We start from the raw sequence: 21,282 nt of genomic DNA, 5'->3' as shown, positions 1-21,282 counted from the left end.
AGCTGCAGCCTGATGAGCAGCAGACGCCCCGTCATGTCTGAGGGATTGATCTCGACTCCAACGGGGCTACTGGTGCAAATTGATCTCATGTGTCCTTTCTTTGAATCTGGTGAGTCGCACTGTTGTTGCTCCTCAGACTGATCCCGCTGTGACTTCCTGTTAAATGGGGGGATTACTGGAGGTGTAGTCATTTCCCGCTAGGTGAGCTCACACCGGCATGTGTGGCAAGTCTTCTCATGTGGGAGGACGTGATGCTGTGGGACTGATGTGCTGTGTGTGGTGGGTGGATGTGGGGCTTGCAGGTGCTAATTGAAAAAGTACCTCTTGCTTCTGTTCCAGTAAGTAACACTTATAACAAAGTGAGAGGCCAGCTCACTGACAGTTACACCCAAGCCTTTAAATTTGTCATTTTGGGGCCATTAAGACTCACCCAATATTTAGTGTTTTTAAAAAGTAAAGCCCACCCTCAGATTATGATGTTTGTGATAGGCTGTACATACCTGCAGCTATTTATTTATTAATTTATGTATTTATTTCTGTTGTTTCACCCACTGACATTTCTCACATTAACCAACATTCAGAGAACAGCAGTGGGAACCTGCCAGTTCACACTCTTTATTTTAAACGCCACCGATCATGTGGCTGCATTGCACTTCAGCATGGCCTGCTAAAAATTGCTGTAACAGGAAACTCATTTGCATGCAAACGACTGTCTTTAATTTGTATGGTACAGAAGAATACACTCCAGACCATGAGCTCCAACCAGTGATCTAACCCAACAATAACATTAATTGTAACTGTAAAGCTGCTATGATCAATATTTTGTTTTAAAGATGGGTCAAATCACTAAGTGTAATGTGTTACTTGTCCCTCATAGTGACAAACCTGCAGATAAGTTTTACTTCTCTACAGTTCCCGTTAGCTCTACAGAGCATGTCAACGTCTTTCAGCTCATTGTTTTTTTCGGCCACAACTCTTTTGGTTCACTCTCACCGCTCTCATTAGCGTTGTTTCCAGCTTTAGCAGGCAGCTTTTGTCAACAATGAAGCTTTAAATCCTCAGGCACACAAAGTTAGCAGCTAACCAGTGAACATAGTGGAGCAACTCGCAGCTATAGAGACAGATTTTGAGTGAATACATTCACCAGTCGGCCAGAAACATGACTGAAATGTAAGCTGATGTTGCCTTGTATGTATCTACTTAATGTGTAAAGACCCACCAGCTTTTTGATAAGTTTCCTGAATCAATATGTCGGTGTTTGCAACTTGTTTCCTTTGCCACAATGTGACCAAAAATATTTTGTACCCAACCTTATTGTGAACACAATGCAGTGTTTTCCTCAAAAAAACAATGTACGGACTCATACTAAAGTAATCCCTCTCAATCAGTACCTATGATGCACTAGAAGTGTGTGGCGATGTATTCTTCTGCAGCAACCCTGCTCTTTGCCTGTATGTTCTTATTTTGCTATATTTGAGATGTTTCTGGGCACAGTGTGCAGATGAGGTCAGGAAGCAAACAGGGCCAGACCGTACGCAGCACGCATCCGAAAGTAGCGACGAAAATCATGGACGCAGGGCCGAAAACAACACATAAATAGTGAATCCAGGGTGGGTGCTCACTTTTGCCTTTAAATAAGTATTTTATCACCAGAAGGACGGTCTTTTCATAAAGCTGGGTATGCAGCAGAAAGACAAATACTTTTGAAGTTAGTGCCATATGAGCAGAGAAAACTGAGGAAAGGGACTGTGGTGGTTGCTGTTGCTCAAGAGGTAGAAAACCTAAAACAACTAGAATGCACTGCATTACACCGGACCAATAAACGCTTCCAGTGGTGGGTGGTAATGCTATTTGCTCATCTGAAAACAATATGGCCACCAGCTGGTAGCAAAAAATTTCATATTATAGTTAAACAGTAAGTTGTAGTATGGTTCTGAAAACACTGAGGTGAGAAATGAGCAACTCAGTAACAGAATCTTGGTTTATATTTGATCAGCACTGCTTAGTTTCACCATTAGATCTTTCAGACTTTTACAATACAGGAAACGGTATAACGCCCACTTCCTGTTCACAAACTCTTGTATTACAGCTAAACAAAGCACTAAAATATTTTCCAAAGACATTTTAGGCAAGAAATAGGCAATACAGTGACAGAATCTGGGATTATATTTGATCAGCACTTCATAGTTTCACCATTTGATCTCAGTTTTTCAGACTCCATTTTTACAATACCTTATAACGTCCACTTCCTGTTCACAAACTCTTGTATTACAGATAAACAGTGCACTGAAATGTGTTTCTGAAGACATTTCATGTGAGAAATAGGCAATACAGGTACAGAATCTTGGTGTTTATTTCATCAGCACTGCCTAGTTTTACTGTTTGATCTGAGTCTGAGTCGGAAACAAAGACAGAGAGAGAGAGAGGCAGCCCTGGAGCTGGATGATGTGATCTTCACAAGATGGAGGGATGTTTATCACAGTTCATTCACACATACTACCCACATTGTCATGAGATTGGTGAAAATCAGCAAAGTTTCTAACTAAAACTTTATAACAGAAAAAATAAATAAAATGTATTATGTCATATTTATGCGTTAAAAATGTCTTTGTGTCTTTATGTTAATGCAACAGCAGTACTGATAGGCCTTTATCACAGAAGAGATTTTGACATGTGGCTGTAGGAAAAGTGTAGGTGTTAATAATAAAATGAATGATGGCTGAATTCCATTTAGTTGCTTCAAGTTCTGGGTCCTGGTACTGTGCATGCTGGCTCACTGTCACACTGTCGCAGCTTACTGGGACACATGACTAAAACAGCGCAGTCGTTATTGTTATCAGTAACACCTGTGCTCAACTCAAAATGGCCGATTCAAGTAACCACATTTTAGAAGCCGTACATTCTCGTGATGTATGTGCTCTCAGTTATTACTGTGGAATCCTAACCTGTGTGAGGGGCAGTGGTGTGTTACGCAGTAGTTGGCTCGTGAGGCTCATCCTTTGTTGTTAAGTGTCTGCACGGATCAGGAGCTGTGTGCTCTGTGTGTCAATGAGTTCCTCTGTTCCTTCGTGTTAGCTCGGGGCTTTTGAATTTACATGAAAGCAGGACCTTAGCTGCGCCTTGCCAACACTCAGCCAACTGTGTTTACAGTCTGCGTGGCTATATTTAGTCCTGACATGTCCTTCATTTGAATTATGTCAGTGAACGTGAGTTGAGTGACATTTCTTCATGGGTTGTTACTGTCGTACCGTCTTTAGGTGCTGCAGTTAGAGAGTATTTTTACAGCAGTTCTGCTTCGTTGGATGATACACTGCGCTGTGGGAAATAGACGGGAGCAAAGAAAGAGAAAGGAAACATGTGAGATAGCCTTGGAGCTGGACTCACACCCACAGCATCCTGGGACCATTGTATGTGGTGATGAATGACAAGGACACATCAGCTGTTTCCCCTGGTCTTTAATGTGTCTCTGTTCCTTTACAATTGTATTATGTCTGAGCAGAGGGGGGTGTGACATAGCTGCTCTACAAGTGCATTTAACTAATGAGAAAAGTGCATGAGACATAACCCTGTTGTATCCTACAGACAATCAAATTTATGTTTTTGAATTAAGGGGATTTCTCCAAAGATGAGCATCCACAAATGGAAATGTAGCCAGTCTTTTGCCCCCGTGTGTAACAGAATATGACAGTATTTCAATCCATCAAAATAAATGTCAATGTGGCATTTGGCTGTCAAACCCTGTTAGCCCCTACATCATGAGCCATGTCAGACAAAACATGTCTGCTCCTGGAGGTCTTTACTTTCCCGGAGATTACAGATGACACCTGCTCTGTCCTTGTCCATCTTGTGTCCAGGTTTGGGTGTCCTCAGTGACAGAGATCAGGCCAGGGGATCTGAGGGCGCAGGACATGGACACGCCCCCAGCCGAGCTGCACTTCATGGTAACCCCACCTAGCAATGGACACCTGGCCCTGAAGAGCGCCCCCATGAAGGCGGTGCTCAACTTCACCCAGGAACACATCGACCAGGGACAGCTGCTGTTTGTCCACAAAGGTAAACTTTGTTTCACCTACTGAAGTTCAGACACTGCACAGCAACGGAGAAGCCAGAAGAGACTTGTTTTGAATCACAAAATCCAGAAATTTTATGCTTTAGAAAAACACACAGCAAAGGAGAAACGGGCAGTAGCTAGGTAGTAACTATATAAGAAATTATTTGTAAGATAATTAGTGATTAATGTAAAAAAACAGACATGCAAAACACAAATGTGACGACAGTAACAGCCTAACTTCTCCAGTTGAAGGTGATATTTTTTTGTATTACAAGTTTTCTGAAATGTTTTTGTTTAAAAATGCACATGAGGAATTATCTAATTAAATATACATTTTAGGAACATAAATCTGAACATTGGATAGGGCCTGGTTCAAATCCCTTGTTTCATTTCGTGACATAGTAGGAATCAAATGTTTATACTGAAAAAATGTTGGTTATCTCTTTTTATTACTCCATAAATAAGAAAATACTGTCAGCAGCCATAAAAAAATAGAATTTTCACCACATTTTTAGGAATAAAATGCTCCATAAAAAAGGCTATGAATTATATATGAAGAAACCTCTCTGTAAAAAGCTTCAGAATATAGATAGCAATAAAACTGGAAAGTTTGGTGTATGTAAATGCTAGCCTGAGTGTCAGACTGAAGCTCCCAGAACCTTCAGTCTGACATCGCCTCCATTGAAGGCGATTTACAAGGGGGAGGGAATTTGATTTTTCCCTAACCAATCAGTAGAGATCAACGACTCACCCAGAATCTGACGTCATTAGTATCCATGCCTCGGGGGTGCCGAAAACAAGCGAGCATTGCCTGTTTAAAATGTCTCCGTCGTCGTGCACGCCCAGCTGCATCGCCGTTAAATCCAGTTTAGCAGCTTCCTTAATTTGGTCCTCCATTAACGTGAGTAGTGGCGAAATACCTTGATAGCATCGTTAATGTGGTCTGTAGGATCTGTAGCGGTCGCCATTGTTGCTATCCTCACCAGTTACCCACCGGCGTACAGCTTGACTTCAGCGTGGCGCTGATTGGCTAATTGCTAGACCCGCCCCCACCCCCAGCGTTCATTGGTCCGTCCATCGTTTGGACGAGATAAATCGCAAATTCATTGCAGTATGCCAGACCCAGAGATGCAAGCCTACTCAGTTGAGTGGGTGGGGTATGGTCTGGAACCAGGCTATGTAAATGCTACTACAGTGGAGATTTCTGCCTCAGAGTAAAAGAAACTTTGAGAAAGTGGCCTTTTAAAGATATGCATTTCTACATTTCATACATTTTTAGATAAAAAGAAATACAACAGGTGAATGGGTTAAAAACTTTAACTAACAAATATCATCATGAAACTTCCCCAGGTGCTTACTTACATTTTGAAATAATATGTTTAAATATGAAAATGTGGTGTTATCTAATTAGGTATATGCAAACTTGCACACATTTCCAGAACAGAAATCCAAACTAAAATAAACCCCTTAATGTGTATTTTGGACGTTTATTTCCATTATTTTACACATTACATATCACATTCCTCTGTTTGGAGAGGGGTATAGAAGAAGAGGGGAGGGGTACTGAAGAAGAAACAACTTAAAAAAATAGGGTTGGGTGATAATTCATTAATTCATTGCACACTGTAATCAAAAACTAACAAGAAGATACTTGTTTTTGTTTTATATGTGTGACGTTTTGTTTTAAAAAAGGGTGTCTGCAGGTCCTTAAAAAGTCTTAAAATGTCTTAAATTCAAGTTTAGAATATCAGGCTTTAAAAGTCATTAAATAGTCTGAAATTTGAATTTGTGAGGCCTTAATTTTCACAAACATTTTACCTACTTTAATGTGTTGATTTTTTTCAAAATGGTCAAGCTCTTCTGCATCAAGGTCCACATTTTTTTCATCATTTAAATTTTTATTGATTTTCTTTTAAACAGATAAAACAAAACAACAGTCCAAAACAAAAACAGAAAGACAGTCTACTGCAGCAACAAAAATATTTCACAGATGCACCCATATGTACTTCAATGTCATGAGCCCTTAATAAATAGACAGAGGTTATCCCAGACTTCAGTATGTGTTCCTGTTGTATTATTCATTCAAGCCAGTAAATCAAAGTTCACATTTTTGATTTTACTTTATAATTTATACACAAAACCTAGCTCTGCATGGGACTACATTTATACTACTTACCTTTATACTTAGCTGCAATGCTTGAATCAGAAAACATATTATTTGTCAAAAAATCAGACTTAAATGTGGTTTTGAATCATCTTTAAAAGGTCTTAAAAAGCATTAAACCAGTGGACACTTTGTTATGTAATGCTTGGATCACTGTCCATCTTATTAAACACCAGCTGTACTGTAACATAAATTGATACTGGAAAATGATTCTTTTATATTGTGACATTGATTTCAATCATATTCCTCAGTCCTAAATATAACTTATAATGAATTTCTCTGAGATCAGTGTCTTTTTATTCTCCCGCCTGCTTTGGATTTAATGCAGCAATACCAAACATAATTCATCTGTATTTTTTAGATCCCTAGATAACCTGTTGTTGTTGTTGTTGTTGTTGTTGTTCCTTCTGTGTCCACTAGAGGATGCTGTTGACAGTTCCTAACAGTTTGCTTTGCTTTCTTTTTGTGTCTCACACAAAAAATCATCCACAGAAACAATGTGCATCTTTCTTTATTAGCCATTAAATTACTTGCAACACTGATTCAGACAGTCTGTTTGGAGGTGATAATATTTAATAGTGTGGAGACTAAAGTGCTGGATACAGTCCGTCAACATGTGATGGTGTGAGTCTCAGATCAGGTTTCTGCTCACTGTTCTGATTCCTATCTGCTTTCTTCTCTGCCTGTACTTGTACCACCAGGACAGGTTGTGATAATAGAGTGCAGGGGACTCGCCCCACCCCATATGTTGATGAACATGTCTGTCTTTTTTACACACATTTTCACACACACCTACACAAGTATAGACAATTGATTTTGATCGAGTGTTCCCTTATTGACTCAGAATGCAGATTGCTTGCATTGCAGTTTTCCTTGAGATCTGCACCAGGAATGCTGATCAAGTGATTTTCTTTGTGTATGTTGCGGAAAGCAGACGCAGCTTATTTTCCAAGAACAAAGTGAAAACATGCACTCGCAAAACAAAGCAGACAGAAGAATCTGACAGCTTTGCCTCAGAGTCTTTTTGACAGCTTTTAATTAGATGTTTCATTGCATCTCTAGGTGCCATGTCTGGAGGATTCAACTTCCAAGTGAATGATGGTGTGAACTTCACTCCCAGGCAGATCTTCAGCATCACCGCCAGAGCCTTAGTTCTCAGCTTGGAGAGAAACCGTCCACTCAAGGTGTTTCCAGGTAAATCACCCGCTGAATAGAGCCTCATCATTTAATGACAAGATGGGCATTGTTCTATATTTTTCACAGCTCAGTCGCAAGACGAAAATTTTTGTGTACCATAAATACGTCACATTTGCACATTTCATACTCATCATATCAGTGTTTCTTCAGTGATGTAGTGTATGAGCTGGCTTTATCAATCAGAGGAGGAAGGGATAGCGGATGTCGCCTGGGCCAGACACCTGCCAAACCGCAGACCGTCGTTTAAGAGCCAACAACTTACAAAACTGGTTGTAATTTAGCCACCAAACATGGGTGTTTTTAGCAACCCATTGCTGTTTTTCCACAGGGGATAGTGCCACAAAAAGCAGCTGTATTTTACCAAGACATCACTGCAGTTCATGCCAGGATCATGCCACCAAAAGGGGATATTTTAAGCCAAAACGTATATCACCCCCACCCTCACCTCCGGACGAAACATCGCCAGATGATGCAAATTGATGCTAAAGACGTCATCCAGCAGTTTCGCTGGCTTTCTTGGGTTGTTGCTTGAACTACAAGTCTATTTGTCAAGCAGCCGTCCGATAGTCATTCACTTTACAGCAGGAAATGGAGCTTCAAATTAAAAGCTTTTTGCTGGAAATTCACTGAACTTCAAAATAAATTGTGTTTTTTACAAACTCCATTCATTTAATTCAGAATGGACCCACAGCCCACCATTTGGAAACCACTGCTGTAAACAATACGTCACAGCAGCCTTACACCTTTTGGATATTTGCTTTTCCATTTTAGGTTTGCAATAAGCAAACAAGAGTAAACCAAACTTTGTTTTTGTATAAACAGAAAGTTGCATGTTCAGTGTTTAAAGTCCTTCTCTGTAAAGACTTTTTCATGAAATACATATAAACAAATGTGCACTTTCCTGGCGCAGTGCTCAAGAAGGGCCGTAAACATGCAGCTCTCTAGGTTGGAAACATGCTCATTGTCAATCTAGAAAAAGGAATAACCAAAAAAAGAATATACGGACCAGAGTCCACAAAACTAAAACAAGAGCAGCCAAAGCCTAATCTGCACAGTCAAATACTGGCATGTGTCATGTCATGTAAATAGCATGTCACAAATTGCTGCTGACATTAATGGCTTCCTGTTGCAGTCATTAGTGTTTCTGATCATTAGTGTTTCAGTTCTCTCTTGAGATCACAAGCGTTTTGGAAGCATAATTTCTCTTTTATAGGCTTTTGTGTCATGATGAAACTACACAGCTGCTTCCTGAAAATGAAGTGAAACAACTTATTTTCGTCAGTTTCTTGGTCGTCCACTCACACAGATGCTTTTTAGTTGAACTATTATTATCCATACGCAGAGTGCTGATTTCCTCTTTTCTGTGTCTATTGTTAGGGTCCAGCTGAAGATTGTGTGTGTGTGTGTGTCTGTGTCTGTGTGTGAATTCAAATAAGTATTTCACCACTAGAAAGATGGCCTTTTAATAAAACTAAGATGTCTATGCAGGAGAAAGGCACAAATACTTTTGAAATTGCTGCTACAGAACCAGAGCAAACAGAAAAAGGACACTTTGATTCATGAGGGAGAAAACCTACAACTACCAGAATGCACTGCACCACACCGGACCAATAAATGCTCCCAATGGTGGGTGACATAATGCGAACACATCCATTTGAAACAATGGCATGCCAACAAGAAACAATCTTGTATTACAGTTAAACAGTGAGCTAAAATATGTTTCTGAAAACATTAGAGGCGATAAATATTCGACTTAGTAACAGAATCTTGGTTTATATTTGATCAGCACTGCTTAGTTTAACTGTTTGATATGTTTTTACAATACTGGAAACAGTATGGCGTCCACTTCCTGTTCACAAACTATTGCAGCTAAACACGGCACTGAAATATGTTTCTAAAACATTTAAGGTAAGAAATAGGGAGTGTAGTATATCAAAATATTGATTTATGTTTGATCAGCACCACCTAGTTTTACCCTTGGATCGGATCAGTCTCTTGATCTCTTAAAGCCTGTTTAGACGTGGTATTAAAATGAGTTTTGGGTGATCTGATCACATGTGGACGGCGCTAAATACAAATCTAAACAACCACCACGACTCAAACTACTTCCTGAGGTGGTCTGGGACGCATTTGACCACATATCTTTTGTTGTGTAAACACTGTGTCCTGATGCGTCCGTTGTGGGTCGAGTTGGACGAAGTGTTGCGTGGGTGATATCTCGGCAGTGTTTAGATGGAGGGAAGTTTACCACAGTTCACACACTACCCACATTGTTTTGATACAAAGCTGGTTGAAAGTTGGTGAAGTATCCCTTTAAGGAGAATCTCCAAGTTAAACTTTCATGCAGTTATAAATTTACACCTCATGAAAATTTGGGTGTTAAAGAACGTGATGTTCCCATCAGGATGCTCACGATGGTGCAAGAGTAGAAATTCCTGAGGGGGTAAAAAATGAAAAACATGTACATTACTTTTCCTCCCTAATTTTTGCTGCTACTAAAATGTTGCCTGTTAGCTGTCACCGATCCTCAAAGACATGCGCCGAGCAGGTTAAGAGGACGCGTGAGCACCAATGAAATATTATTATGTTGATATTTAAAGTAATAAGGTGACATGATTAACTTGAGGGGCTTGAATGTGTTTAACCAAGTTTAACAGTAAGCCATCCAACAGTAGTGAAGACATTTCACTCAAAACCACAAGACGGAGAAGAGAGAAAACCCCGACAGTGTGTGTGTAGGTGGGTGTGTGTGAGCTTGTGTGTGTCTGTGGCCTCTCATTTGCTGTATTTTCCAACACTGAACCTGCTACAGTCTCTGTTCAGATGGTATAATAATGCAGCACCTTTCCAGCAGCCGAATACCAGACTGATGAATCAGCTGACATTTCTCAGTGTTTTGACGTACGGTATGCTACTTTTTTTTTTAGCTTTCTTGCTGTCGTCAGTGTCTGCAAAGACGTTTTAAGATTTTCTGCCATTTCCAGAGGTCTGGTTTGTGAGTGAGAAGGAACGGATATTGTGGGGGTAGCAAACTGCCAACTGGCACGCTCTGCTGAGCTTCCCAGCCACAGGGTGAGTGGGTACTTGAAAAGCTGTGCCACTGTCTGTCTGAGGCAGCCCTGTTTGTGCTTTGTGCCAGGCAGGGCAGAGGGAGGGGGGGGGGGGGGCTCTAAGTGACAATGAAGGGTTTTGATGGGGCGAGGGGGTGACATGAAACACTTTCACGCTATGGACGTGAGATTAATGTTTTTCCTCTTCCTTAAATGCCTGGGTGCTCTCTGTAAAACCGTGCAGAGACTCCTCACTAAATGGTTACATGTGACTCATTAAGAAACCAGCGTTTACCTGTGTGTGTTCTGACAGGAAGTCATTGTGGCGGCCTGCAAATGCCACACAAGACCTCTTGGTATGAGGACATTAACTGATACTATCACTGTCAGGCTCTTGTTGAATCAGGGCTGAGTAATATATCAATCTTATATCGATATCTTGATATGAGACTGGATATTGTTTTAGATTTTGAATATGAAATATTGGAAGTGTCCTGGTTTTAAATGCTGCATTACAGTAAGGTGATGTAATCTAGCTGCTCTATTATCTGCTTTTACCCACTTAGTCATTATATCCACATTAATGATGATTATTTATCAGTAATCTCATGGTGTAAATATTTTGTGAAAGCACCAATAGTCGACCCTGCAATATTGTCACAATATTGATATCGAGGTATTTGGGCAAAAATGATATTTGAATGTGGAGTAAAAGCATGGCCGCCATGTAGAGAGGGGATACGTGATATCTTTTAAATATGGGGATAACCAGTGGTATAAGTTTTGTTTCAGAAGTTGGGGACACACAATGAAATATAGAAATAATTTCTGAAACTGCTACTTGGCCAGTGGTTCCCAACTGGTCCAGCCTTGGGGTCCATATTTTTCCTCAGTCATTAGTTCAAGGTCCACACAGTTTAATACTTTCAGCATCATGCTTGCATTTAGCCATGTCTTATAGCTAGTTTGCCGTCTCTGTTAAGTAGGCCAGCTGTTTGTTAGTCACTCACTCGACAACAGGAAACAGCTCTTCAAACTAAAAGCTCTGTGCTGGGTATTCACAGCCTGACATGTTCCTGAGTCACTTGCGGTCCATTCAGAATGGACCCTTGACCCACTTTTGGACCACAACCCACCAGTTGGGAACCAGTGTACTGGGTAGTACCCTTTTTCTGAGTAGTATATGCAGGTTTTCCTTTCAGGCTACATACAGTTACAGCAACCTCCATCATGATGGTAGGATAGCCTGTACGTATCTAGATGGGCAAAACCCATGGCAATAAAAGTTCGGCAAGGACTGGCATGCTTGTTAAAGGTCTACTGTAGGGTTTAGTAGACCCTAGTGGTGAGGCTGCAGATGGAACCCAACTGAAACTTCTCCTGTGTGTCAAGCGTGTAGGAGAACTATAGTGGCCAATGCGAAAATGCAAACAGCCCTGTCTAGACCCACTGTTTGGTTTGTCCGTTCTGAGCTACGTAGAAACAACCCAACAGGCTCAATGGACGAGAACCCACTTTGTATGTAGATATAAACAGCTCATTCGAAGGCAACAAAAACAAGATTTTTATTTCAGGTGATTATACACTAACCAAATCATAGTTATGAATATTTTATGCAATGTCTGCCAGTAGATGCCCCTAAATCCTACACACTGGAGCTTTTATGTTCATTTCTCTGAGCACACATTAAGATGAAAATATCTCTGTTTTTATGAGCTTGGATCATCTGGCCCTCGGGAGCTGAACAGAAAGAGAACAATGTTAAACTTAAAGGGCGCAGTGCTGTTAAAAATATGGATTTATTGATACATATTGGTCCTGAATATTTGAAACAGTTAATACACCAGTACCAGCTCCTGCTCTCTCTTATTGTCAGTGTTTACTGCAGTCAGTCTGCTGCCTGTACTGTGTTACTAACCAAGAAAAGAAAAGTTGTCGTCAGGTTGTAGCCTTGTTAAATTTATCTGTTATTAAAAATATGAAATTGTATGAACTTAATATCTTTATTTCCCTGTGATCTGAAGTGCTGTATCATAGGTAGCTGGACTTGCTTGAGTTTCTTGAAGATATTTCGCCTCTTGGATGAGAGGTGAAATATCTTCAGGAAGCTTAAGCACAATGATATAGCACTTGAGATTACCATGACCTGGATGACTGAGAATCTTCACCAATTTATTTCCCTGTGGTATTGAAAATTGATATTTTGCAAGGTATTATATTGAAGTTAGATCTTCCATTATTGAAAAAAGCAGGATCTTGAAAAGTGAAGGTGACACATCCTCTCCATCCTCAGTGGAAATTATGACCTTGAGGGAAACAATGCACACTTTCAGACAGGAAGACTTTCATTGCCTTAATTTGCCTTTAAGATATTCTATTATTGATTCTCCATGTGTTCCTCTAATCCCTTATCATCATTATCATTTTATAGACTCTTGTTATCCCATATGCCCTTAAAAACATGAACCACACACAGTGAATATTTATGGTGTGTTTGTGCATGTTTTTTTCTTACATGATTCTCCAGTTCCCAAAGTGGCACACATTTTTCTCATCTAACAGACAGCCTAAACAACTCAGTGTTTTGGAGAAGTATTTTGTTTGTGTTGTGTATTTTGTTTATATTCCTGTAAGCATTGTACATGTCTGTATACAACCATCATGAAATGCTGCACAAATGTCTGACAATATAGTGAAACCCATCTTGTGCTGATTTCGAGCAAGACGGGTTTCCATTGTAAAAAGACAAGAAAGCTCGTCTCTCCGTCTTCCTCTAAGAGGGAAATTTCCCATGAGAGGCAGACAAGGATGGTGGGAGTGCTCACGACAAGTGATGAATGAATTTCACTGTGCTTTGACCCCTCTTTCCCTCTATCATTGGCTTCCATCATTTATCAGCAGTCTTTTTTTAGGATTCTCGCAATCTTCACAGTGGCAGCAGAGCTATGGAAATCTATGTAATTCATCCTAAGAGAAAGAAAAGAGGCTCTCAGTAGTCAGTCCCCGTCATCGTGCACAGGAGATGTCTCTCTTTACATTTTCCCCAAGTGGAAGATTTCTGCGCCTGCAAGGAGCTGATCCACTTTTAATTTCTTGTTTGGATTTTATGTAACACCCCGCACTGCAGTTGGACAGCGCTGTAAAAAAGCCTGTGATGTCTGCAGTGCAGCTTTAATTTGACACATCAAAGGACTCTCATCGGCCTATTCCAGAGCTTGTTTTGCATAATTTGGTGTCAAAAAGATGTGAAACGCTTCCAGAGGGGAAAACTTGCAACATTTGATGCAGCCACACAAGAAAGTTAACTGTGTGGCGACAGCTAAACTGAACACCAGACAAGAGAAACTAATTTTCTTGACAGATATAGTTTCATGATCAATTATCCAAACCACTTCACCAATAATTCTCTTAATTCAATTTTGTGTCTTTCCTCCAGGCTCCTCTACACCAGTCACAAATGAAGTTTTACAAGCAGTGACCAATGACATCAGCAACGCCACAAACCGCGTTATTACATTCAGTGTGATTCGGCATCCTAAACTGGGACGTCTGGTGATGACGCGGCCCAATAATTCAACAGTGGACATCTCCACTTTCACACAGGAGATGGTGAGTGAGGAACTGGAGGTCAAATCAGTACTCTCTCATTTTACTTTATTTTGAAATGAAATAAAAGGGATGTGAACCAGGTCAGGATTAAACATTAGGGTCCCTCCATTCATGTGGAAAGTTGCCAGATTTCCACAGTATGATTAATATATACTCTGCATCCTCATTCAGGAAATTGACTTTGTGCTTCTTAAGCTGAATGGAACATGTGAGGCTTTTATGTGATCAATTATTTCTGATAGATTATCATCTGGCACAGTTAAAGCTGTGGTGCTGTGCACTTTATTTACTGCTGAGCAAAGCAGATTTAAATTAATGGTGAAATCTTATACATACTGTTGTAATGTCTTTCAGGATGGTGAAGAGCTATTTAGGCCACTGAGCTGTTTACACACTTGATTAAGTCATCAGTTCACTTTAGGGATGGCTGATCTGCATGTTGTGCAAATTTGTTGATGTGAATTTATTTTGGATCGTGGGTTTGCCTGAGGATCTGTGGTGTTTTTGTACCCCAGGTGGACAGAAAAGAGGTTGTTTACATCCAGACCCCCGTCGAGTCAGTGGGCTGGGAGGCCATGGACTCCATGACCTTCTCTGTGGCATCACCGCCTACTTCTCTGGACAGCCAGACCTTCAAAATTGACATTTCTTATGAGAACACTGGACCTGAACACAACACAGTCCTGCTTGCAAACACAGGTATGAACACAAGTGTGAACAAGAGTAAAGCAGGTAGAATTCTTACTCTGTTAACCATCTTAGTTTAGTGTAACATTTCCTAATTAGCACCAAACACAGAGTACTGCTTAGGCTGATGGGAATGTCATTAGTTTTGCAATTATTTTGTCACAGGAATTCTGACTTTATGATAAATGAACGGTCAAGGATTTATCAAAGTCATACTTCATGAGGGCAACATACCTAAAAATGTTCATGGTAATCCATCAAATAATAGTCTTTAAGACATTTCACTCAAAACTAATAATGTCAACCTCTAATGGAAGTAAAATCATGAGATCGCCAAAGTCAGTAGGCTTTATGGCCAAAATACATAGGGGAACAGACATGTCCGACATGTCTGCTGCAACATGCCCGCAACAGAGCGCATCCCTTATAACCAAGTGAAGCTGCCACACTGCCCACAGAAGCCACATGCACCTGCATGGGCACTGATTCCCTACTTTTTACTCTTGTTTTACCCAGCTGGTCTATTTTTGTTCTCTACAAGCAGCTATGTAAAAACTACATTGAACCAGTGTTGGGTACTGTTCACATTTCAGCCAGGACTGGTACCTGGAATTTGGCACTGGTACCCAACAATGCCTTTTCTTGATACTTTACTTTTTCTGTAATAACAAAAATATATTTTTTAACAAACTGCAGGCGTGATGAAGTAGACTACAACACAATTCTGCTCTTTTGCTCTTTTTAAATCACACTTAGAGCGAATCCTCTGTCTCTGTCTGTCTGCTTGTGTGTGTTTCTGCTCATCTAGCAGTGATACTAGGTTATTACTAGAATAATATATTTAAAATATTTATTAATCTGTTTAAAAATGTTAAAAGTTAATACCACATTGTGCCAGAGGCAGTGCAATGCAGCATAGCAACCTTGTGGATGTTTTTACATTTCACATTAAAACAAAATCGATGCATCCTGTTGTTAAAATATTCCAGTTAATTAATTCAGTATCAGTTAATATAGCCAATGCTTCCAAACCCTGCATAACTAACAGCATAATCACTTGGCAAAACACAATGTGCACACAGTGATGCTGGCATACAACCACACATTGCAAAGACAGGTCAGGTAAAAAAAAAACACTCTATCCAGACTACATGACCCGTCGCTTCTGTACCACGGCTGTTATCCTCAGGGGACTACGAATGTCTTAACGTTATGCTAGTCCATCCAATAGTGGTTAAAAATTTCAGTCTTGACCAATGTGGTGAACTAATCAACCAGCAGACTGACATTGCCACAGGCATGGCTAAAACCTACTGACTCAACTGTTGTTTATGTTTTTATTACTTAAAAATGTCGGTGATTAACGTAATGTTTGCTTGGTGCTAGGTGCTGCAGTAACAGAAGGGGAGAGTGTTGTCATTGATGAATCCAAGCTGGACGCGTCTAACCTAATGTCCAAGCTGCCGACGCCTCGGCGGAGCTCCAATGAGGTTTGGTTCCAGGTGACATCACTGCCTCAGCATGGTGTCATAGTGGTAGGTGAGAGAAACCTCACCAAGGACAAACCTAACTTCTCCCAGTTCATCGTTAACAAATACGGCATCACCTACAAGCACGACAACTCAGAGACCACTCATGATTCTTTTGTATTCAGCGCATGGATAAATCCCAAGGGGAAAACGGCGCAGCGCCCTCAGGATGACATGGATGTTGTTGAGGAGCGTTTTAACATCACAATCACACCTGTGAATGATCAGCCACCTTTGTTAAAAACCAAAGCTCCGAGTCTGAGGGTGGTACAAGGAGATACGGTAGCTCTCAGGCCTGAGAATCTCAAAGTGGAAGACTTAGACAATCCTCCTGATGATATTAAGTTCTCTGTGATTAGCAAGCCAAACAATGGTTACCTAGCTCTTGAAGGAAGTTTGAATGAGTCGATAGTGGCCTTCACCCAAGCCCAGATCAACAACGGAAGTGTCTATTTTATCCATGATGGAAGCTCTGTCTCTGGGGTGTTCTACTTCAGTGTTACAGATGGTCATCATAAACCAATATATAAACTCTTTAACCTAGAAGTGACAGAAATCACCATTTCTCTGGTCAACTACACTGGATTGACACTGGAGCAAGGCAAGACTTCTGTAACACTGACCCAAGACAACCTTTCTGCTGAGACCAACGGGAAAAACATCACCATCCATTACCAGATTACAAGGCCTCCGAACTTTGGCAAACTTCTAAAGGACAACCAAGAGGTTACACAGTTCGGACAGGAGGATCTACAAGCTGGAAGGTTGTCCTACCACATGATCTCCCATTCCTCTTCAGAGGACAGCTTTGAGTTCAATGCCTTCACTTCAGAGGCAAATGTGACCGGCCAAGTGTTTAACATATCTGTCAGACCTTTGATCCAGGTGGGGAAAGGTTTGAGCATTCCCAATGGGATCACTGTCAAACTCAGTGCCAGCTTTCTTGATGCCTCTGAACTGGCCAATATCAGTGACAGTAACCCTATATTTGAAGTTATCTCTCATCCCAGGCATGGGAAGGTGGTTTGGACAAAACCTAAAATATCCAGGAAAGCTGTCCAAGCTGAGTCCTTCACCTTTCAGGAGGTGATGCAGGGGAAGGTAGCCTTGGAGCTGAATGCTAACATGACTGGAGTTCAAGAGCTTAATGACTCACTGGTGTTTGTGCTGAAAGCTGATAACATCCCACCTGCTAAAGGGGAGTTCCACTTTACAATTGTGCCATATGATCCAGCGCTTTTCCCAACCACAAAAAGTCCTGTTCCAACCACGTCATCTATTCATCAGACGCCTATCCGCACCTCAAGAAATGGAACTGCCTCACCAGTCCTGTCTACAGCTTTCCTCTCCACCCAGCAGCCAAGCAAAAACCAGCAAAAATTCAAGGGACGCAACCGCTGGGGAAACTCCAACAGAACTAGCATTTTCAGCACAACTCTTGGCAAACCTACACACGATACAGATGATTTTCCCTTCAGGAACACACCAGTACGTGTAGAGTCCTACCCTCAAAAAACCTCCAGTCCGCTCCTGGTTATCTTACCACTGTTGGCTCTGCTGCTGCTCGTAATCATCTTTGTAGTCCTGGTTGTCTTTCTGCGACACCACAGGCAAAGGAAGCAGAGCCCCACTGCACCAAAGGAGCCACCTTCTACTAGTCTTCCAAGCAGTCAGTCCTACCAGGGTCAAACCCAGAGGAGCACAACAGTTCCCACAGTGACTGTCACTCCATTAAACCCCATGAACCCCAGCTGCCCAGGAAGCCCTGTTCTTGATCGGTTATTGACACCAAATCAGGGCTCAGGTTATAACACCATCGATTCAAACATGCTCGTAAGTTCTTGGAGTAATGGTTCCCCTGCATCATCTTCCCACATTATTAGAACCGCCACACCCACTCTGCAGAGGAATCAGTACTGGGTATGATCTTCCACAAACTGACTTGTAGCTATATGTGTTGGAGAACACTGTTTCAGGTTTTGATAACAGATTAAAATGTGGTTGTGTATTTAAATGAGGTTGCAATAAATTAGCTTAAAGTTGCATTAATCAGTATTCAGACTCAGAATTATCATCTTTGCAGCGTATGGAGCCTTTTAATCTCTTTTAGCTCATTGTTTTAGATTTTTTCTGTCAAGAGTTGGAGGAACCTAAACCAGAGCTAAAAGGCAATAGTTTGCCGGCAACATTGGAATAACAACTTTAAAGGGGCCGTAATACTGTACATCAAGGCTGTGTTAGCGTATTTTTGAGTTCTTTTGCCCTCTAGTGGCCATTAATAGATTGATGTAGCTTTAAAAATGGATAAGGTAGAAAACCACTGTAGCCAAAATCCTTTGCTGTACCTAAATCGATATTTTAATTTAATTAATAGTGAATCAAATTACAGTGCTGTGTATAAGGTTTCACCGGTATTGACGAACTCAGACTTATCACCCAACTCACCCAACAATTTTTAACCTCTTTTAGCTCATTGTTTAAGTTTTTTCTGCACATTTCTTTATAAAGTTAAACATCTACCAAGCTATAGACCAAGATTTTTTTGTCAAGAGTTGGTGGAGGGTAAACCAGAGCCTTAAATTAGGCCATGCTTTGCTTGCAACATTTGGAATAACAACTTAAGAAAGAGCATAATACCGTATATGAAGGCTTGGTCAGCTTATTTTTAAATTATTATGCCCCCACATATTTTTCTGTCAAGAGCTGGTGGAGGTTAACCAGAGCTAAAAGGTCACCATATAACCAGAAACACAGCTCCACTGGGATGATAACATTACTCTGTTTGCACTGGATGAATACTTAAGCAGTTTCTTGCTTGCAACTTTTAGAACAACAACTTTATAAGACGTTGTCAAGGTTGTGCAGGCCTGTTTTCGAGTTATTCCGCCCCCTAGTGGCCATAAATTGATTTATGCAGCTTTAAAGTTGGATAAAGCAGAAAACCTATATGGCCAAAGTCCTTTTGCCATACATTAATCAGCATACGGACAGCTTTAAGTTTTCTTTGAGCCGCACAGTCCATTGAATCATTAGTTTACAACCACTGCTGTATATTGAATTGTTGGAACAGACTTTGTCCACTTGAGCATTTACAAAGCGATCATCATTGTGGTCAGTTACAACCTATGTTTGGTGCCTAACGTATGTTTAATCATTGTTATCTGGTCCTCATGCACGTTGAAGTCTCTTCCAGTATGGGTTATGATCACCAGAGTGGAAGTGATGCTTGTAACAGCTTGAAACTGTGAATTACGAAGACTGACTCTGGCACAAAGATGTATAATCCAAGCATTTCAATTGATTGTGCAGATTTTATATTGTTGTTATGTATTATATATTATAGTATATTAACGTTTTGTAACTCAGGTATTTTGTTAACAGTCATTTACTTCATGTTACCTTGAATGAGGGTTGCATGTATCGTCCATAATTAAGACTTTTTTTAAACAGCATTACAGGACTGAATATTATAGAATTGACAGTTGTCACAATACTTCTCAGCATGGCTATATATTGGAATGGGGCACTGACAAGGCTGGTTTTGTATCACTATTATTTTTTTATTCAGTAGACCTGATCAGATCACACTGGTTAAGATAATAGCACTGTTTTTCAAGTTTTTTTTTTATTATTATTTACTATGCACAGTATTTATATATTTTCAAGAAGAAGCGTACGAAAAATCAAGGCACTGATCTTATGGATTACACAGATCTACACTGTATTCTACCTGCCTTCACCTCACTGATTGAAATTGAAATAACAGGCTTATTCTGTAATCTACTGACAGGTTCCCCAACAGCTGAATAAAGCGATGGGTCCACCTACTTTTGAGGAGATTGAGCAGCTAACTCAAAAAACACAGAGAATTTCTTTGACTAAATGAGTGCTGGCATTTATAATAATTATTTAACTCTGATCTATCTACTGTAGGTTGGCGGTTTGACACTGTAATGATGTATCTACTGTAAATGAACGGTACTGTTCTGACGAGCTGTGGGACACAAGAAATTGCTGTCACAGAAAACCACTGTAAACTTGTATGTTATGAATCATTTTGTACTGAAGAGAAGTGTCTATCCAGTGTATTCCAGTCTCATCTGAATGATGTAACCTACTATGTAACAGAGGTGTGATATTTATTTATACCATATTTTTAATAAACCATTTTAAAATGTTTGCATTTGCAGTTACTTTCTACTCTCAACCTCTTTCAATCATACAGCTTGTGTATAATCTGCAAAATTCTCCCCTTATTTCTTCCACTTAAATGAGTTTTTGGCAGTTTTCCCTGTCACTATAATTTAAACTGTACTTCTAGTCCGTGGCCCTCCTCTTAATAGTACTTTACTCATTGCAAGCAAAGATCCACTGCGCCAGAGGACCAATTAGAAAAAGATTAATTATCATCATCACTTCCCTCAGCTTCCTGCAATTACTTTAATTGTGGTTTTCTCACATCCAAAAACAATAAAATCAGCAGGTCTTTGTCACATGATCGGCACTAAGGTGTTGTGTGTTTTCCAAATATCCACCAAGAATGTCAGTGGATACCCAGAGGTTGAACATGTAATGCGATTTGGAAAAGCACAAGGATCTTTTTCTGCAGCTGCAGCTTCACTGATGTGACTCAGTCCACATGACTGACGGTATCATGTGAAGAAAGCAATTGCTTGTTTTCCTGACCTGGAACATTAAATTCTGGGGACATTAAGGATGTCTGCCACATGTGCACAGGTGTTAATTACTGATTACAGTGAGCTCACAAAGAATACAAATAGTTTCGCCACAAATGCAACAAGGTCAGGATTCGTACACAATCGGCGCTGATGTGCTAAATGGGCTTGTTGACAGTAAATGAGCTAATAGGAGCGGTGAGCAATGGCATCACATGAGAGCTTCAAACTTAGCACAATGATGTGAAGCCACACAGTCCATGAAGAGGAACTTAACTGAGATGCTATTGTTAACCACAATATAGTCATTTATTTAAAA

General features: G+C 40.4%; 1 protein-coding gene across 1 annotated transcript in view; it reads left to right on the top strand.

Annotated features, from left to right (window-relative positions):
* The window catches only part of cspg4ba (chondroitin sulfate proteoglycan 4ba), a 41,694-nt gene extending 21,220 nt beyond the window's left edge, over positions 1-20,474 (top strand). The window contains exons 6-10 of the mRNA XM_050051273.1: positions 3,855-4,053; positions 7,278-7,409; positions 13,899-14,071; positions 14,587-14,770; positions 16,145-20,474. Coding sequence (XP_049907230.1) covers positions 3,855-4,053; positions 7,278-7,409; positions 13,899-14,071; positions 14,587-14,770; positions 16,145-18,213 — 2,757 coding nt within the window. The 3' untranslated portion in view covers positions 18,214-20,474. The remainder of the gene's footprint in view (positions 1-3,854; positions 4,054-7,277; positions 7,410-13,898; positions 14,072-14,586; positions 14,771-16,144) is intronic.
* The last annotated feature ends 808 nt before the right edge of the window (positions 20,475-21,282 follow it).

Source organism: Epinephelus moara, chromosome 8, assembly GCF_006386435.1.
Source record: "Epinephelus moara isolate mb chromosome 8, YSFRI_EMoa_1.0, whole genome shotgun sequence".
NCBI lineage: Eukaryota > Metazoa > Chordata > Actinopteri > Perciformes > Serranidae > Epinephelus > Epinephelus moara.
Note: the sequence above shows the minus strand (reverse complement) of the source record. Positions and strands in the feature narration are given on the sequence as shown.